The sequence below is a fragment of the Rhincodon typus genome, chromosome 24, assembly GCF_021869965.1.
Source record: "Rhincodon typus isolate 14 chromosome 24, sRhiTyp1.1, whole genome shotgun sequence".
Lineage (NCBI taxonomy): Eukaryota > Metazoa > Chordata > Chondrichthyes > Orectolobiformes > Rhincodontidae > Rhincodon > Rhincodon typus.
Genome location: NC_063355.1, coordinates 27,263,111 through 27,284,126, shown reverse-complemented (window position 1 = coordinate 27,284,126; position 21,016 = coordinate 27,263,111). Strand labels below are relative to the sequence as shown.

At 39.4% G+C, this 21,016-nt stretch overlaps 1 protein-coding gene across 1 annotated transcript in view; it reads right to left on the bottom strand.

Annotated features, from left to right (window-relative positions):
- Positions 1-3,319: 3,319 nt before the first annotated feature.
- LOC109928722 (RNA-binding protein EWS-like) overlaps positions 3,320-21,016 on the bottom strand; it is a 33,494-nt gene continuing 15,797 nt past the window's right edge. Inside the window, exons 9-17 of the mRNA XM_020528661.2 lie at positions 17,062-17,096; positions 16,395-16,430; positions 12,713-12,906; positions 12,502-12,631; positions 12,227-12,418; positions 5,796-5,910; positions 5,603-5,697; positions 5,068-5,287; positions 3,320-4,844 (exon numbers count right to left, since the gene is read on the bottom strand). Of these exons, the coding sequence (XP_020384250.2) occupies positions 4,805-4,844; positions 5,068-5,287; positions 5,603-5,697; positions 5,796-5,910; positions 12,227-12,418; positions 12,502-12,631; positions 12,713-12,906; positions 16,395-16,430; positions 17,062-17,096 (1,057 nt within the window). The 3' untranslated portion in view covers positions 3,320-4,804. The remainder of the gene's footprint in view (positions 4,845-5,067; positions 5,288-5,602; positions 5,698-5,795; positions 5,911-12,226; positions 12,419-12,501; positions 12,632-12,712; positions 12,907-16,394; positions 16,431-17,061; positions 17,097-21,016) is intronic.

Sequence of the window (21,016 nt, the reverse complement as noted above, 5' to 3'; positions counted from 1 at the left end):
TTTGAACAGCATTTCAATATAATTTTAGTTCAGTCAAGGAATAGTTAGTAATTCTATTAATTTGTTCATTGTTAGGGTTAAATAAATTAGTTGTTACTTATAAAGCAGAGATCAGGGATTTTCTTACATCTAACTACTCTTAAAAGATAACAAGGGGTGAAGTGAGCTTCTCCAGGTGTTTCAGATTTAGTTCTTAGAAGGAACCTCTACTCCTTGCATAAAAATTTTGGACTTGTGTTTTGGTTTAACTATCAGAGCGGTTCACCGAGGGTCACCAGACCCGAAACGTTAAATGATGGTTTTTCCACAGATGCTGCCAGACCTGCTGGGATTTTCCAGCAACTTCTGTTTTTGGTCCTGATTTACAGCATCCACAGTTTTTTTTTTTTAACAACAAGAAAAAGGTAAAATTTGATTGATGGAATTCTCTCCACTTGGCTGGATAAGTGCTGCTCCAACAAGCTTGACACCATTCACTGCAGAAACTCACCAAATCTCAAGTCAACACCCTCCAAATCCATGACCACAATCTCCAGCAACATTAATTAGCTGCACACTTTGCTCCAAGCTACTTAAACATCTGGACTTGGCAATACATAGTCACTGCTTCAGTGTTACAGGACCAAAATCCTGGAACTCCAATTACATTGCAGGGCTACCTATACCAAATGGATTTTGAACAGTTCCAAGCAGCAGCTCACCATCACCTCCAAGGGCAACTAGGGATATTGACCCAGCCAGTGACATCAACGATCCCGTGAATAATACATAAAATCCTCCATTATCCCTCCAGTTTCTTCTTCGATCTTCCAGGCTACCGGTCACGTTTTTATTTCTCATGCACTTGGAATATTGATGATTAGAATATTAGATGAGTATTTTGCATTAGTGTTAACTGTGGAGAAGGTTATGGAAGCGAGAGAACCTCGTGAAATAGTGATATCTTGAGAAGTGCTAGACAGAGGATAAATCGCCAGTATGAGATCAGATGTACCCTTGTACTACAGCTAGTTAAGTGATTGCTGGGCTTCTTGCTGAGTTAATTGCATCATCGATAGCCATAGGTGAAGTGCTAGAAGACTGGAGGTTGATGTGGTGCCATTATTTAATGAGTGGCAAGGAACAGTCAATAAACTATTGAGAGTGGTGAGCCTGAGATCAGTGGAGGACAAATTGTTGGAGGAAATCTTGAGGGACAAGATTTACACATATGTGGAAAGGCAAGGACTATTTAGGGATAGTCAACATGGCTTTGTGCATAGGAAACTGTCTCACCAACTTGATTTGTTTCGATGAAGTGACGAAGAGGATAGATGAAGGCACAGCATTGTCTATATGAACTTCAGTAAAGTGTTCAACAAGGTTCTACATGGTAGACTGGTTAATAAGGTTAGATCACATGGAATACAGGGAGAACTAGCGATTTGGATCCAAAATTGGCTAGAAGGTAGGAGACAGAGTGGTGGAAGGAAGCTTTTTGGGCTGCAGGTCTGTGACCAAGTGTGCCGCAAGGATCGATGCTGGATCCACTGATTTTTGTCATCTACATTGATGATTAGGATATGAATAGAATGGGTACGGTTAATATATTTGTAGATGACACCAAAAATTAGTGGTGTAGTGGACTGTGAAGGTTACCTCAATGTACAAGGGTACCTTGATCAAATGGGCAAAGGAGTGGCAGATGGTGTTTACTCTAGATAAAAATGAGGTACTTCATTGTAGACTGGGCAAAAATCAGTCAAAGCATACACACTTACATGGTAAGGTCCTGGGGAACGTTGCCAAACAAAGGGACCTTAATGTGTAGGCTCATTGTTCCTTGGAAATGGAGTCTCAGGTAGATAGGATAGTGAAGGCAGCATTTGGTATGCTTGCCTTTATTAGTCAGTGCATTCAGTATGAGAGTTGCAAGGTTATTTGTCTGAACAGTGGTGCGAGGCCACTTTTGGAATACTGTGCAATCCTGGTCTCCTTGCTATAGAAAAGGATGTTGTTTAACATGAAAGGATTCAGAAAAGATTTACAAGGATGTTATCAAGGTTGGAGGGTTTGGGCCATAGGGAGTGGCTGAATAGGCTGGGGCTATTTTCCCTGAAGTATTGGTGGCTGAGGGATGACTTTAGAGAGGTTTGTAAAATCTTGAGGGGCATAGATAGGGTGAACAGTCAAGGTCTTTTCCCCAGGGTAGCAGAGTCCAAAACTAGACGGCATTGGTTTAAGGTGAGGGGGGCAAGATTTGAGAGACCTAAAGGGGCAACTTTTTCATGCAGAGGGTGGCGGATGTATGAAATGAACTGCTGGAGGAGGCTGTTACAATAAAACATTTAAAAAAGGTACGTGAATAGTAAAGTTTTGGACGAATATGGGCCAAATGCTGGCAAATGGGACTAGATTCAATTTAGGATATCTGGTTGGCGTTTCCATGCTGTACATCTCTATGACTCTAAGTGAGGCAGTGGTACAAAATGATACAAGGATTGTTTAAAGTTAGTTCTGTGTCTAAATTATGGAAATTGAACAAACCCATTGGAATAAATTCATAATAGCAGAAATTAGGACAGCAAAATATAGTGCATAACCAGAATTATTTGCAACCCAGCATATTAAAGTATTGGTCTCAAAGGACTGAAGAGGTAACAGTTTCTTCAGAAAATAAAGCATACAAAACACAGGCATTTCATAAAAAGTAAATCTTGGATCTTTTAAAAGAATCTTTTAACAATAGAAACCTTACCTAAATACTGCAACTAAAACCAAAGAAAAGAAATCCAATGTAAATATACCCACATTACATACCATGAACAAAAGCAGTTCAAATGCTTGACTAGCTTCAAAATAAAATCCTAATCCTCAAACACTAAGTCATTTATCACACTTTCTTCCCCCAGCTCCATTTTTTCACAAGTTGCAAAACTTGTTTGCTACAGGATGGTCTACCAGATACCAGAGGTCACTGGACTCAATGACTGAAAACAAAATTTTGCTTGAAGTTCAAAGGAATCATTATGTTAGGCAGATGTCAGAAGTTGGGGAAGATGAAAAGATAATAGAAACTGAACAGAAAGTCAAGTCATGGTAAGTGGTCAGTGCAGCATCAACATTTGGTTCAGGAAATATCACAAAAAAACTAGTATAACTTTTCAGCAGGTACAATTGCACAACATCATTCCTTAAAAATTGCAGACAGACTATTTGTGCACTATGTTGGAGTTCAACTCAGTAAAAAGGAACTGATGTTGAACATAAAAGTTAGCCTAAACAATACAGGCCAGGGCTGAATCCAGGAACAAAAGTACACATTACTGAACTAATCACATCTCAGCCAATAAAGAAAAACTTTATTAATCAAGTTTAATCACTTAGAAAAATAACAGCAATACAGAACTCTAATGGTGAGTGTAGGGGATTTTGGAAATGGATCCAGACAGTCAACTTTATATACTGTGTGCCTAGACTATGCGTGGAAAGCATTATTCACAACCATAATGCACATCACCTTTATTATACAACATTCTGCAAATGAACCGTAAACTTCGTAGGCTATTAAGCAATATTCAACAAATAGTTGAAAAAGGAGAATTTAAACAGTACACCTAGAAGTTCAACCTTAAAAATCATGTTCCAATAGGCCGTTTACCATAACAAATTATTTTTTCAGATATTATTTTAAAGCATTTCCGTTACGGCAAGCAGTTTCAAATAGTGACTTGTAACCAATGGTTGATGTGCACCATTTCTGACGAGTGAATCCGTAGTTAATTCTGCAACAGTAATCAAGCACTGGAATGTCAAATATTCACTGAAATGACAGGTTACCAGTCCATATCTCACTACTGAGAAGTTAATATTTCGGATAAAGAAACTAAAAATTGATATTGTTAAATTTAAAAGATAGAGCACAAATTTGTAATGTGTCAGAATATGCCCACATCAATACTCAAGTCAAAGTAAACCTAAATGCTCAACACCATTACTAGTTTTCACAGGTCAAGTGTACAGAATACCTGGGTCAGAAGACTGACCTCTGAAAAGCAGCATTGAATGAAAAATTTACGTGGCTACAATGTCGTGTTAATCACTGAAAATCAGTGATTAAATATGCTTAAGTGACCTATAGATCTGGGTACTTCACAACTGAAATCATAAATGCTTTCACATCATGCATTAAAATCAACCATAAGCATTTCATTTAGCCTGCTAAGTTTTTTTTCTTCAAATATACAAAGTTGCTAATTTTGAGGTGGTAAGGGATAAAGAATTATCCAGTGTATGTTTGGATTTTCTATAGTAATAACTGCACATTAAATTTGTAAAGAGACTCACGCAACAATTTAAATAGCTGTTGAACTTTTTAATTAAGCCGCAGAAGCTCAGTTCAGTGTAATATCAAAAAACTTTGCAACTTGTGGACTTACTTCCATCACTATGGAACACTATTTCAAGTTACTTTGAGCAGAACTTCAGGAAGCCACACTAAACAGAGCGACTCAGCTTTTTATTGCAGTATCACCATAGTATAAACAGAACAAAAGCTATGCACTGTACATTTTTGTTTTGCATGCTCTTCAGGATCTCGTTCACATCATTACATTCACCTTGACAAAAGTAAAAATTAAGCGAAAAGTCACCCTAACATGAAATTTACTTCCTGACTTGGCTATATCCACTGAAAAACTAATACAATACCGAAATATTGCCGTAATGTTGTTGCAAACAACATTATAAATACGGAATTACAAATTTAAAACATTTTTAAAAAATATTTGTTGTAGTAAACAGAAAACCAGATGGGTCATCTACTTCAATATGGTCTCTCCCGACGGTCCTGGCGACGGTCACCCCTGAAAAGAAGGCAGGCCATTAACATTTCACTTAAAAAAAAAGGTTGAGCCACTAGCATTTATAGCAGTTCTTCACTGCTGGTGAATAGATTAGCTTCCAAATTAGACAAAGTGCCAGTTCTAATTCAATGAATTTCACAGTCTTAACTTTTATATTTTGAACACATTCTTTTCATTAAAATTACGTGTATGCTGAAATGTTTTTAAGTGTTGGTCAACTTACTTCCTATCCATTTTAGCTGGTCCACCTCTGCCACCTCTAAAACCCATTAACTCTCCCATAGGAGGACCACCAAGCATGCCTCTTCCACCTCTAAAGCCACCTCTGTCACCACCACGTCCACCTCGGAAACCACCTCTGTCACCACCACGTCCACCTCGGAAACCACCACGATCCATAAGGCGGCCACCTCTCATCATAGGGCCACCCCTCCCGCGATCACCTATAAAACAAAAATCAGAGGGGGTATAAAGTCCTTCATGAAAGAACCCTCAAAACATGCTGCACATAAGCTTAAAGTAGGGGCAAAAAGGGAAACAAAACATTCCATTCACAAATCTTTATGCATCAAAATGAAACTGCTAGTGTCAGGTGTCATGATTTTAGAAAAGTTTTTTGAAAATAGTACACAAGTAGAATCATTACAGTAAACATGGGGATCGGAAACCTCCCCTGGACAGTCAGACGCCAGTTAATAATCAACATTAATCTAAGATGCACAAAATAGACATCACCATCCATAATCAAAATTACTCACCAGAAGGAAATGGAGGTGGGAGGGGACCGTCTGGTTTTGGAGCCTTACACTGGTTACATTCGGTTCGCCAGGCAAAGTTGGAGTTCCCACATGTCCTAGAATACAAACAAGAAAATCACAAAAATTACATCCGGCAACTTTTATGCCAAACTTTAGTGAAATTTGAAAAACCTCAAAACCAAGCCAAACATACGGATTAGGGCAACGCCAGTCACCAGCTCTTTGCTGCGTATTTCCTCCAGAAGGTCCACCACGACCACGTGGACCACCTCGTCCACCAAATCCTCCTCCGCCACGTCCCATGGGTCCTGAAATTAAAGATGGGCAAAAGACTCAGCCAGTTGGCAATATTTATAGCCAAAGGGTTTAATATTTAGGAAACATTAACACCAGGGAATTTGCTGCTCTAAAAAAGTTGACATTAAATCCCATTCCATGCAAATTACACAAGACATGGTAAAAATGTACAAAGCTCCAAAGTAACTTTTGTTAAGTTAGCACGTTTGAGAGATTACACTTTTAAAATCCCAGATACTTCTGACCATCATTCTATTCCCTAGAAGAAATAAAAGCCAGCATTATTTCAAAACAAGTGAAAATGGAAATGGTATCAGAGATAGTAGGAACTGTATCCCCTGAGGTTTGTCCGGAGGGAGGAGGGTAACTTCTTCAGGCTAGGCCCGAAACGTCAGCCTTTTTGCTCGGCCTGCTGTGTTCGAGCCCTGCACCTTGCTGTCTTAAAATGGAAATGGTGTATAGTTTCACAATACTATTGAGTATTTTGTTTTTATTACTCTGCCAACTGTCAAATTGATTGAAACAGCTCAGTTGGAAAACATGCCCTGGTAGATCTAAATGATTGAGTGATTATAACCCAAGGAATTTCAATACTTCAAAAGAGCAAAAGCTGAAAGTAGAACAGGACAGGGCAGGGGTCTGAGTTGACAACATACAGGATTAAGTATAGGTAAAATGTTTACTTCTAGAATGTAAACTAAATTAAGCAGCTGAAAATAGATAAGTAATTCAATTTTATCATACTATCAATAAAATGATGCATTTGAAGTTACTGTACAAGCAGATCTAGAAGAGGGAGAACAATGAAAATTTAGAACTTTAACCGATAAGGTGAGGTTTACAGAGCCCCCTACACACGCAGATCAGAGTTTCTTTAAAACATTTTTCAACTAACGAGAGACAGGCTTAAGAAATTAGTCAAAGTATGGTTAAAAAGAGCATGTAGTTCATCTTGATTTGATGACCCAATTCATGGAATCATCTCAAATGAAAAATCAGGTCTTCTCAGTCAACAGTATTAATGCTCTAACAAATTGAACAGAACTCATGGCATTCAGCACAAAGGACTTGAATGCCGGTTGCCTAGACTGACAGTGGCAAACCCCCACTTAGAGCTTGCTTGCACATGCAGATTGCTCTAGTAATGTTGAAAGATTGCCTTTAATGGGAACATTGATCCACAGGAGGGAAGGAGCAGACAGTGCTTGGGAGGCAGGTTTATTTCTGTTAAATCTGCTCATTTAAAGCGAGGTGGAGCAGGGCACCCAAAATCCACAGGGTGCACTGGATGCTACAGAATGTTGATGAGGGCGGGGGCGGCGGTGGGGGGTGGTGGTGGTGACGACAGCAAACTGTGGACCATAATCAGTACCAACAGTGTAGAAACAGAACAAGGTCCTGCGAGCAGATTTTAGGCAGCAAGAGTTAATAAACAGAACTGCCAAGAAAGGTTGTAATTCTGAATTACTCCTTGCACCACGTGCTAGTCTAGAAACAGGGAGAGCGAGCAGACTGCCAGAGGATGCGGGAAGGCCATCCTCAGTTCTGGAGCAGATGGATCCTGTAGGGGCCAGACAGGTCCCAGCGCCAAGCTACAATCAAATTCCTTTGGTGATCTGCAAGAGCTTGTGGGCATGAAAGTTTACAGCTTGCTGGTGGAGGTGGTAGGGTGGGGATTGCAAGAAGAGATATTTCTGGAAAGATGTTCAGCTAGGACCAGGAGGACAGGCAGTGGGAGACAGTGATGTGCTGGACAAGACATGCTGAAGGAGTCAATTTGGTTAGTTAGTAACAAACAGAACAGGCTAGTTCTGTAATGTATCAGCCAATCAGCAGGAAAGGTACTGGCAATTTTGTAGGGAAGGATAGAGAAGAGAGCATTATTCCGTGATAACCGACAGGATACAAAGTTTCAATGGTTGACAAAGTCCAGATGTCAAAGGGGAGGGATTTTGCAGACAAGGCCGAGTGTACAGTTGTCATTTCTGATGTCTAGGTCAGTGGTGGGTGGTAAATTTGGTTTACTTTCTTTCTTTTTTATTGCAGTTTGATGCAAAGTAGCTTGTTAGGCCATTTCAGAAGGCAGAAAAAGAGGATTTAAAGAGTCAACTACACTGTTGTGGGTATGAAGTTACATCTAGGACAGAGCAGGAAATGGCAGATTTCTGTCCTCCAACAAGGACACGACTCAGATCGGCTCCTACAACATAAATGGCTACATGGTCACCAGCAGATTAGCACTGAATCTAAATAATTCCATTTTGCCACTTGCTGTAGTAGGATTTGAACTTGTGCCCCCAGTGTATTAACATAGGCTTTGCATTACCAGATTATGTTGTCATTGAAGTGACAAATTCTCACAAGTGACAGACTAATCACTTTAAAACTCAGCAAAGGAGCTGGATTCTGGGGATTTTCTTCATTTGTTAAAAAAGAAAAAGAGGTCACTGCTAAAACACTCAGTTAACAGGCAGTTATAACAATTATGGTCAAAAAAAGGGTCTAAACAAAAAGACTAGACAACTGACTCAAAATGCATGCCCATTTCCCACTTTCAGTAATACAAAGTCTGAAAAGAAAAAAAATTAAGATTCTAGAACAAAAAGTTGAAAATTGACGTTTCAAATCAGATGCTAAAGTAAATAAGGTGCCGATGTTGTACCACTCGTGAGATAGAAAACGGATGCAGCAAAGTATCCAGCTGCTGAACGCAAAAATTAGGTGGTGTAGGCTCTTCAGCCTCAGACCTGCTCTGCAATTCAAAATCATGGCTGACCTGGTGGAGAACTCACTGGCTAAGGTTAGACATCCTTTTCAGCCGAGAATCCATCTATCCTCTCTGCCTTTGAATATTCAATGGCTCTGCCTCCACCACCCTCCTGGCAAGACTCGACCTCAAAAAGCATTCTCATCTCCACTTAAATAGACCACTAGACAGCATCCTTGTTCAAGTCTCTTCCATTCAGCATCCATCTGTGTGTAGAATCCTCAAGATGCTATGTTTCAGCAAGTAAACATATGATTTTGCAGAGATGAAAACATTAATTCTTCAAAATTCCACTGGATACAGGCCCCAGTTAGTCTAATCTTCCCTTGTAAGATCACCACCCCGTCCCCCGTCTGAAGTCAGTCAAGTCAATATCCTTTTAAAAAAAAACTCTTAAAAAGGAGACCAAAACTATAGCAATCCACGTGGTCTAACACCATGTAGTACAAAACATCCCTACATATGTTATTCCATTTGCCCCTCAAATGAGAACATTGCTAAAATGCATAACAATTGATTCATATTACCAGGATCTCAATTACACCAGAGCCTGCAATCTTTCCATTTAAATAACATGCTGCTCTTCCCTCCAAAGGTTTTCCCCATACAGTTTTTACCCACTCATTAATTTGATGGGGCCTTTCCTAAATTCCATAGATTTGGAAAAACCAAAGCCAATGCACACCAAAGCCTAAGCAGCCATTTGTTAAGACGAAAAGGATGAACTCATCAGGATTGGAGGTTTTGTCAGCCTCAGTCTTGGCAAAATTGTATGTTTTCTTTTAAATTCCTTAGATGGCCATGGATGGTTGGTCTTTCCCTCGCATGTCTCACTGGAGTTATCTTTAAAGGAGATATTCAAAATATCCAAAGTGCCTGTACTGCAATTCTGACTGATCCCTTAAGCTAATTTATTGTTCACATTAACCAGCTCAACTTTGATGCCCTGACCTTTAAAAACACTAACTTTAGATTCACTGTCCCCCTCCCCCCCTCTCTCTAATATGTTATTCAAATTATATCACTACTGCTACCTGGGGCATCTTTAAAGCTGATTTAGCAATTCTGTTGCATTGCATATTACCATATTTCTGGTTGACTCTGGAGTAACTTGTTCTATGAAAAACTGTCCCCAAAGCATTGAGCCCATTGGTCAGGGTATTTTGCCAACCCGTCAAATCTGCATCAATATGCCTCTCACCAAGACTCAATTTCTTCCTGAATATCATGTCCTTTGGTGCGGTTAGTGAGGTGGTGCCAATATGGTGCTCCCACAATGGCAGTACCTTTATCTCTCATCTCTAGCCAAAACAGTTCTGGAAGTAAAGGTAGAAACATTGCCCATTTTTTGACTGTACCAAAGTTGTCATTAATTACCCGATCCCACTACATTCTCCTAAGTTCCCGCCCTCCACTGTCCTGCAACATTAAATATTCAGCTCCCAGTCTCTGGGTCATGCAAAGTAAACAGATTTTAAACAAAATCATTCAGACTTGTGCACTGTCCATTCCTACAACATTCCAATTGTTTCCCTTATTGGTGCCTGTCGCACCTTCCCAAACTGGTCCATTACCCCATTATGTAGTTTAAAACCCTCTCTACCACGTAGATGTTGGTGTTCTTGCCGAGCTGGGAGGTTTGATAGCAGACATTTTGTTCCCTCACTAGGCGACATCCTCAGTGCTGTGGAGCCTCCTGTGAAGTGCTTTTGTCTTGTGGCGGTTCAAATTTATATTGTCTGGTTTTTGCTGCTTCTGGTAGATGTTGGTTCCAGTTGTGCGTTGTAACGGTTGGTGTATCAGGTCTACTTCAATGTGTTTGTTGATAGAGTCTGCGGATGAATGCCAAGCCTCCAAGAATTCCCTGGCTTCCCTGTTTGGCTAGTCCTATGATAATAATGTTGTCCCAGTTGAAAGTGTGGTTTTTCTCATCTGTGTGTATCGAAACCAAGGACATCTGGTCATGTCATTTGTTTGCTAACTGGTGTTCGTGGGTGCAGATTGCTAGTTGTCTGCCTGTTTGTCCCATGTAGTGTTTTGTGCAGTCTCCGCATGGTATCTGGTAAACTACATTTGTTCTGTCCATGGTATCTATTGGGTCTTTAACCCTAGTCAGTTGCTGTCTTAGTGTGGCTGCCTGCATCCACAAACACCAACTAGCGACTAAACGACACGACCAGATGTCCTTGGTTTCAATGCGCATGGACATGAAAAAAACCACACTTTTCAACTGGGACAAGCCAAACAGAGGACAGCCAGGGAATTCCTAGAGGTTTGGCATTCATCCATGGACTCAACAAACACATTGAATTAGACCTGATATACCAACCATTACAACGCACAATTGAAACAGACATCTAGCAGAAGCAGCAAAAACCAGACAATATAAATTTGAACCGGCATAAGACAACAGCACTTCACAGGAGGCTCCACAGCATTGAGGATGTAACCTAGTGAGGGGACGAAATTCCTATCAAACTTCCCAGCTCGGCGAACACACCAACATCTACAACCAGCACTCGAGCTACAAATCTTCAAACCCTGAACCTCTCTACTACCCTGGTTATTGAACTTACCCAAGTCACTGTTCCCAATTTGGTTCAGGTGAAGACCATCCCAATGGTATGGCTTCCACTTCCTCCAGTAGTGGTGACAGTGCCCTATGCATTCAAACCCATTTCTCCAACACCAATTTTCAAACAATGCATTTAACTTAAATTTTAACCCAAGCCAATAAGCTCATAGCATACTCAAATTTAAAAGATGACCGTTGAGGTTCTACTTCTCAATTTTTCGTGAAATCTCACTTATTCCTGATCATGGTTAGTTCTTAAATTAAGGCATTAAAATGGAAAAAAAAAAGCACTTTACTGTTGTCCATGACCAAACATCACAAATTTTTGATTGAAGAATGAGTTGTGATGCATTTAATACAAAAGTAGAACTACCTTAGCCTGAAAATTGACCAATCCTTGAAAGCAACAGATCATCTATAAATTTAACAGTTTGTCCCACCTTCTGACTCATCAAACCAAATCATCTTAAATCTGACTTGGAACAAGACAATACCAGGATCTTTTTTGAAGGTGTGAGGATTCCTGAAATTCTCAAGTTTTACAGAAGAATTGAATTGAAAAGTTGGAACTTGCACCACAACATTGCAGCATTGTGTGTACAAAACAGGCCAATAAGCACCATCCACTGGAGAGGATACACGATATCAAACTTCAACTAGACTACAGCGGAGCAACATGATCAGCAATATGTGAAACCAAAAGTCACTACTGCAACTTGCAAAGCTGCTTGAACAATTTATAAAAAAGGTGTTTGAAGTGTGAGGCTATTCACAAATGCTGAAAATTAAACTCATGGTAAAACTATGCACAGAATAAGTAATGAAATCCATACTAAGTTTTCCACTCCAGCTACAGGTGGTCACTAAAATCCAAATATCTAACTCCAAAGGAATTAAAAAGGTCCCTGGTTTCCTCCTTCCCTCACCCAATTGGAACTACGCTCTACAAACAAACAAACAAAATACAAAGCAAAAAGAGTATTACCTGGTCTGTAATGCAGATTCTCACCTCCTCGACCAGGGAGTCCACCACCTCTTCCATCCCGGAGAGGGACACCACTTCGCATATTATTAAATTGCAATGGTGGTGGTGGTTGTTGCAGTTGTGGTTGTGGCTGTGGTTGCTGCTTCTTTCTGGCCATAGCAACCTTGATTGGGTTTGCATCAAACTCCTTGCCTGAAAGGAACAGAAATTACCATTATGATAGATAAAGGCAACAGTATGTTTTGGTATAAATGACAAAAACAAAAAAAAGTTACCATTAAACCATTCTAGAGCAGCCTTCGCAGAAGGAGGATCGTCATAGGACACAGTAGCTTCACCCTTAGGTTTTCCAGTTTCCTTGTCAATGTATATGTTGATCATAGGCTGCCCAGTTCGCTTGTTGATCTAAAATTGTACAGGCGCAAAATTAACAGCGAAACTTTTAAGAAAAGGCAGCATCAGTTGACAGTACATGCCAAAACAAACCTTTATAGCACCAGTTTGCTTGAAGAAATCCAAAAGCCTTTCTGGAGTTATATTTTCACCCAAGCCTTGCACATAAATAGTATCATTCTCCACATCTTCCTGTGGGGCTGGAGTCGGAGTTGGGGTTGGAGTTGGAGTTGGAGTCAGAACTGGAGCCGGAGCCGGTGGTGGAGGAGGTGGTTCAGCAGCTGCTACTGCAAATCAAGTAGTAGTAGACAATTAATCTTAAGAAAAGTGCAGAACCCATCAAGCAAGTGCAACTTGGGAACTTTTCCCCGAAGTGTTCATATACTGTTTATGGTGTTAAGTTACCATGAACATAGAGGAAAGGGTCATAATATAATAAAAACTTTCAAGCCACACAAGCTACAAGGATATCACCATAGATGCAAATTAATTGCAAAGATGAAAACACTCAGTGTGGATGTACTCTAAGAACCTCCTTAAAACAATGCAGGATAGGGGTAAATGACCTTTGATGCATGTGATCTTCCTATCATATTAACTAAGGATTGAACCAGTCCTGGAGAAGGAAGCATGATTGCTGCATTGGCTGCTTCTTAAAACAGCACAAACTTAACAAGCCTTGTAAGACAAGTTTTTTTTTACAAAAATGAATACTAAAATGTAGCTGAGTAATGCAAATTATGCAAGGGCAAAACACTTAAGATATTGGTTCTTCCAGAATCACATGCTTATTAAAATCAGTTGCTATAATCAAGTGTGCAGAATATGCAAATGTATGCCAGTCAAGAGAGCCACGCCAGTAAATAAGCTAACAAATAAGAATCCAGTGAATTGCTGATCAACAAGCCTTCCTATCTGTATACCCATCCAGATACCTTTTAAATCTTCCAACTGTGCCTGCGTCTACCACTTCCTCAGAGCTCGTTCCAGATATGCACCACCCTCTGAAAAGGTTGCCATTCAGGTCCCTTTAAATCTTTCCCCTCTCGCTAGCTTTTGACTCTCCCACCCGTTTTTTTTTTTTGGGGGGGGGGGGGGGGGGGGGGGAGAGAAACAGTTCGCTATTCATCTTATTCATGCACCTCCTGATTTGATAAACCTCCAAAAAGGTCACCCCTCAGCATCTGTCACTCCGGAAGAGAAAGTCCAGTGCATCCAGCCTCCCCTTAAAACTCAAACCCTCCAGTCTCAATAACGTCCTTGTAAATCTTTTTTGCACCTTTTCCAGCTTAATAACGTCCTTCCTATAGCAGGGTGACCAATTGTACGCAGAATTACAAATGTGGCCACTTTTGTCGAACTGAGTATTATTCCCTTGGGAGCAAACATTGATTCCATCTACATTTGAAGATATCCTGGAGGGCACACTTTAAATGCTATTCATAACATTGCTAATCAGCAATTCACTGAATTCTCATGGCCCCTCATGATTTTACAAACCTCTATAAAGTCACCCCTCAGCCTCCGACACTCCAGCCTATTCAGCCTCTCCCTATAGCTCAAACCCTCCAACCTCGGCAACTTCCTTGTAAGTCTTTTCTGAACCCTTTCAAATCTCTCAACATTCTTCCTTTGCAGGGAGATCAGAATCACATGCAGTATTCTAAAGGTGGCCTAACCAATGTCCTGTACAGCTGCAACATGACCTCCCAACTCCTTTACTCAATGCACTGACCAATAAAGGCAAGCATACCAAAACGCCTTTTTCATTATTCTATCTGCCTGTGACTCCACCTGCAAGGAACTATAAACCTGCACTCCAAGGTCTTTGTTCAGCAACACTCCCCAGGACCTTACCATTAAAGGTGTTTAAGTCCTACCCTGATTTGCCTTTCCAAAAAAATGCAGCACCTCACATTTATCTAAATTAAACTCCAGCTGCCACTCCTAGGCTCACTGGCCCATGTGATCAAGATCCTATCGTTCTGAAGTAACTTAACCTTTCTCACTGTCCACTACACCTCCAATTTTGGTGTCACCTGCAAACTTACTAACCATACCTTAGTTCACATTCAAATGACAAGAGGCAGTGGACACAGCACCGATCCTTGTGGCACACCACTGGTCACAGGCCTCCAGTCTGAAAAGCAACCCTCCACCACGTCTTCTACTTTTAAGCCAGTTCTGTATCCAAATAGCTAGCTCTCAGTGTTCTGTCTAACCTTGCTAATCAGTCTACCATGAGGAACTTTGAACACCTTACTGTAGTCCACATAGATCACATCCACCGCTCTGCCCTCAATCCACTGTTACTTCAAAAAACTCAAATCAATTTAGAGAGACACTATTTCCCACACACAAAGCCATGTTGACTATCCCTTATTATTCCTTACCTTTCCAAATACATGTAAAATCCTGTCCATCAGGAGTCCTTCCAATAACTTGCCCACCAGTCCATAGTTACTTGACTTTTCCCTTACTACCTTTCTTAAATAGTGGCACCACATTAGCCAACCTCCAGTCTTCTGACGCCTCACCTGTGGCTAACGATGATACAAATATCTCAGCAAGGGACCCAGCAAACTCTTCCCTAGCTTCCCACAGAGTTCTAGGGTACACTTGATCAGGTCCTAGGGATTTATCCATCTTTGTGTTTTAAGACATCCAGCACCACCTACTCGGTATAAAACCAGGATTAGCTGGAAACCAAACTCAAAACAGAAGACAACATACTGTCTTCCGATTACTGCCCTCTTACACACTGAAAAAATAATGACATACATCGTGGCACAACCCAATTCAGGAGGATTCAGAATTTGCAAACAAGTCTTGATAATGCTCAATCTTAAAAAAGATTTGTTAAAAAGGACAGGCACATTCAAGAAAGTTACCAAGAAGAGTTCAACAACAGCTCAGATAAATTAGAAACAAAAATCTACCCTGCTTATTGTGGCATGGTTTGCCCATTATAGGTTTGGCCAGTTATTTGATAGTGCTGATGATGTCTGGTGATCAACTTGGTTTGGCACCAAAATTAGTGTTGGAGGAAGGAGGAATCTATCAGTAGACAGGCACAGCTGGTCTAGCATCAGCTGAAGAGAAGAGTAAACGTTTCAAGTTCAGTGATCCCCCTCAGAAGAGTCACAAAACTCAATGTTAACTGTCTTCTTTAGAGATGCTGCCAGATCTGTTTCTCCAAGACTATATTTTCATTTCATTTTTTCTAGCATACATAGTGGTGTTTATTTATATATCAATGGTACTTTGTATACAGCCTTCTCAGAGATAATTGCCAAGTGTCACTCACCACAAATTTGTTGTATTCTCAAATTTAAATTTCCTGTAGTTTCACAGATTTTATGTAGGAGTTTCACTGAACATAGTATGTTAGCCCACAAGGTAGGAAAGCATGAAATAAAATTTTAAACTGGACCGATAATTGGCAACTAGTTAATGAAGTCTATAGTATATTAAAATGAATGCTGTTCTGGGGATTCAGCCGAATAAAAGTACTAATATGAATTTATACACATGCAAGGAAATAGTTGAAGCCTGCGCAACCTCCCCAAAAAAGATTTATTTATAGATTAATATATTAGTGTTGCTTACACCCATTTTCTCAACTAACATATAAAAAAAGCACAAAATGAAACAAAATTTATGCATCGTTCTAAACAAATAACACAGGCATTAGAAACGTGCGACCATATCAGAATAGATAGCTGTTCATAAGGGGCAATACATCTGAATTCTAATAAGCAATTAAGGTAATTACCTGGTTCAGGCTCTTGAGTTTCTTCTACAGCTGTTACTGGATGAGAAGGAAAGAAAGTAGGAACAACATTATTTTGCATTCTATTAACCTAATACCTTTAAAACATCTAGATCTAAAATTCCAGCACCTTTTGGTTATTCACTCAACAGAGATGAACTGCAAATGCAAGACCATGATGAGAAATAATCTCCAGTGGAATTTAAAATTAACAACGGTATTACTCAAACTAAATACCCCCATTTACATTTTCTTAAAATAAACCGTTTGGTACTTTACACCACTTCTGACAAGTGGTTATTGACATTTTATATTAAATTACCAGCACCAGGTAATTCAAAACCCATTTTAATGCAAGCCCTCACTTAAGTGTTTACTCATTTTTACATTTTCTATTCACCAGTATCAGGTAATCTGAAACCCATTTTAATGCACGCCCATCACTCAAGTGATTATTCATTTTACACATCCATATTCACCATAGTATCAGGCAAAATGAAACCCATTTTAACGCAAACCCATTTTAATGCCAGCAGGCGACTCCAGTATATATGCACGTGTGTTGAATTTTGTATACAAGAAAATTTTACTGCGCAAAACAATTTTTCCCCCAAATCACAAACTTCAAACACAAATGTATTGACTAACCATTTTAATGCTAAAAACTTACCACCAGGCTTACTGAAGCCACCCCGGTCGACACCGCTGCAGGGACAAATATGAAGAAATGAAGTATTCCCTTAAGCCAGTACCTCTTGAGCCTAAGGCTCAATGATGAAACTCGTGCCTCTTTTAAAGCACTGGCTAAGGCCTCTGAAGTTTCACCAGTTTTCATCTGCGAGTTTGCCTTTCTTCACTGTAGTTCTCCTAAAGCTTTCGTACACCCTCCAAAACCATATACACCTTCACTGTTTGACTTGCCAGTAACAGGGTTCTGAACAACTATAGTTGGTGCATGCAGTTTTATAACAGAACTGTTAAGAAACCATTAAACTAAGTTTTACATTACTCTTTAACTTCCAATTAAATTACATATTACTGTATAATAAATACCATGTTTACATTACAAGTGTACAATACCATGCTTTTATGTATTACTCCACTTGCATACACCATACATATTTTTTTTGTCCATACATATGTAGAAAACGTGTCTAGTCCCATTTTTCAATATGCTGCCGGCTCAGTCAAAATAGTTTAAAGTATTGAAGTGTAAACAAGGCTCTCACTTTGTAACCTGTAGCATATAAATGCGACAAAGCATGTTAACATAGTTTCCATATTCAAGCATTTTAAAAAAAACTGTATTGGCATTATTAAAACTACATTCTAATACTTACCTGCAGACAAGGGAGTGAAAGCAGTATCGTACTGCTTAGGCTCTGTATTATAGTTAAGTTCTTCCACAGAAGAACAGACTTGTAAACAAGTTATGTAAAATGGTTAACTGCTCAACGGGAGTTTTAGCTGCACCCACTGAAGCCCTTCCCCCAAAAGAAAAAAATCCTGCCAACCAACCCAACTTTTAATCATTGATTATACATGTCCTTCCCTTTACCCCAAAATTTTTTCGTACTTAAGTGGTTTTATTTAGGACATTTAAAAATAACCTCCAATAATGCACTCACTTTTCTCAGGTTAAACAGTTTTATTGTTATACTGTTTCCCATAATTATAAAAAAAGTCAACAGAAAAAATTCAAATCTACTCCTTCAACTAAAGTCCTAGGTGGGGGAGGGCAGCAGGTTTGGGAATTATCCTGTTTTTGGGAGAAGGTGGGGAAAAAGAATCTACACCAAAGTTGAAACACAGGTCCATACTTGTATGCCTTTCATATTATTTCTTGGGGAAATATTAAAAGCCAGAGTATCTGCTCATAATACAACAACTTTGAGTATGAATGTGCTTTTGCTCCAACCAATACTGGCACAGTAGTGTGGAATTTCAAATTACAATAACGGTGTGGGAGAAATGCAGCTGTAGTCTCCTACGCTGAATTGGTTATTTTTAGCTTGGTGCCCCAATGCCAGAGCTTTCCCCACAAGCTAGGGAACAAATGGATGGATTGTCAACAACGCAACTCAATCTCTAACATCTAGACTAACACCTCTGATCAAGCAACCCTTGATAGAAATTGTTTTTCCACCCACTGTGCGTGGTTCAGAGAAATACTAACCACACAAATCAACTGTACTTGGTTCAAGATTTCTTTTAAAAAATCAAAATTTGTAGAAATTAGGTCATTGTACATTGACTAAACATGCATCCAACAATTCAAGGATATAAGGATGTGAGATTTGGATTAGATACCAGAGACCCTTACGAAAAAGGTTATTTAATATATCTGACCAATGTTGAAAGAAAATTTCACAAATCCGTCATTTGCACCACCACACATTTTACTCTAGCTATACTCATTTTTCAGAGCAACAAACCTGCTCAAGTAATATACATGATTTATGAATCAATAATTCATTTCTTTCCTGTTCAACATTATATTTTAAAAGCCAGAGGCTCACGTTGGGAGACAAACCCACAGGTGCTGGAAACCATATTACCTCACTGAAGTAATCAATTGTGGTGATTTAAAAAAGAGCAAAAGCTGACAAGCTGCACAACCACAGAAGGGCAGCACAGCATAGCTGGTTCTGCTCCACAAGTGACATTGTGCTCCTAAATCTTAGAGAGCATGAATCTCTGGCCAATTCTCCTCCCTAGCCCAAGGAGATGGAGGCAAGTATTAGTGCCCCATTGCTTCACTACCTGAAACCAGTTAACTCAACACCAAACACTGATAAGAGTTTTGGGTTAGAATGTTGTGTGCAGCTCAGCCACTCACCATGTATACATTTACCCGCAAGTGGTCTTTAAATATAGCCCAATAAGTCACATTTGCATTTAAATATCAATACAGTCACCAACATTTCATAGGTATCCTTTAGATACTTGCAGGGCATTTAGTCATTAATAAATGTTACCAATGTGGGAAACTAAGCTGTTTTCCACATGCCCATCAGATGAGCATTTGAATTTTGTCTTTAATAGAACCAGTGGTTACTGAAATATATTATACCAAAAACTTCCCTTATTTGGAAGGATACCACCAAGACACAGCCATTTATGCGTTGTCATTGTAACGCAGAAATGTGGGATTACAGAAAATTTCAGATTTAAGGCAGTGCAGTAAATTTGTTCTTGTACTTCTGGAGAAACAGAATACTTACCTTCATATTTTAAAATAATGCTGGATTGGCAACTTTGTGGATTCCTAATTTTGTTATTGTCACTTTAGCAGTAAAATTGGGATACAAATGTGTGTGTGGCAGCACGAGTTTAACAGATTTGAAGTTGTTGCCCAATCCACTCAAGTGCCAAAACTGCATCTACAAGGATGCCAAGAGTCACTCGAACACCTCTTAAGTGGTCACTAGTATGTTATAACATAAGTAACATCCAGTTGCCAGGGTCAGTGGAATTAGAGTATGCATACCCATAGATGTGCATTATGTGGAACTTGAATCTCAGTGTCCAAGAAAAATTTACAGAATCTGTCAGTAAAAGCAGAAACATGCACAACCTTTGCCCTCTGGTCACTTCCCTTTCTGAAGGATAGGCATATTGCAGGATAATGTTCCATTGGTACCAGTAGCTTTCTGATGCAGCAACCAAGTGGTCATTCTTAAAAGTTCGACAGTAATGTTTGAAAACTATTCATGCGTTATCCAATTCTCATACTTAAAGACCACCATCCCAGAAGGGACAGTAATTAAACGGGAGTAAAAGTATTGGCCAATATTCCCTGAGCCCTAGTAAATCAAGGCTAGTTGCAACATTTTTAGCATTGCTTTATACCAAATTAGCCAATGATTAAGACTGTATGGCTCAATACCATGTTTTACAGGGCACACATTCAAACCATCAGGGGAGTAAAATCTAGACAATTCCAACACCAATCCTGGACAAGGAATGACATTTAGGGTGAAAGAAGTTTGGTCACAGCAATTCAGTTGATAGGCAACCATTTTAGGCATTTAATTTAAAAAAGCCCATGAGGAGGTTGCTCAGTGCTCTGCCTCTAATTCAGGCACATTTTCAAAACATTAATTTTAGTACAAACCCCTTACTGGCAAGTCCAAATTTTAAGGAAAAAAACCTGTAAAAAGAACTCTTATTTTCCACTGACCCTGCCTATTACTGCAAGGAATATCCCGATAATGCTTTCAGCTCCCTTGTTGATTAATATACAAATACAACTGAGTTTTTGTAAAAATGCAAAGACTATAGGGTTTCCATTGCCCATATTTTCTTAGGCAAAAGTATAGAGGATGATTTAGGGCTAAAGTGATTCATTTACGTTATTTAGCACATCATTACACATTTAAAAACAAACTACATTAACTTCCTGGCAAATGGAAACCCTATTAACTTAAAGTAAAGTTAACTTCCAAATGTTGAAGTGAAACCTTTATCATATCCTCCTGTATAGAAGCACAGCAACCAGCTTATTTCTACATTGGGAGGTTGCTAGTGAGACAAACAAAATTAGCCACAAGTCATCCAACTTTTAGAAATTGCTGCATATATTTTGAAGTAAATAATAACGGCATATGCATAACGCAAAGCCT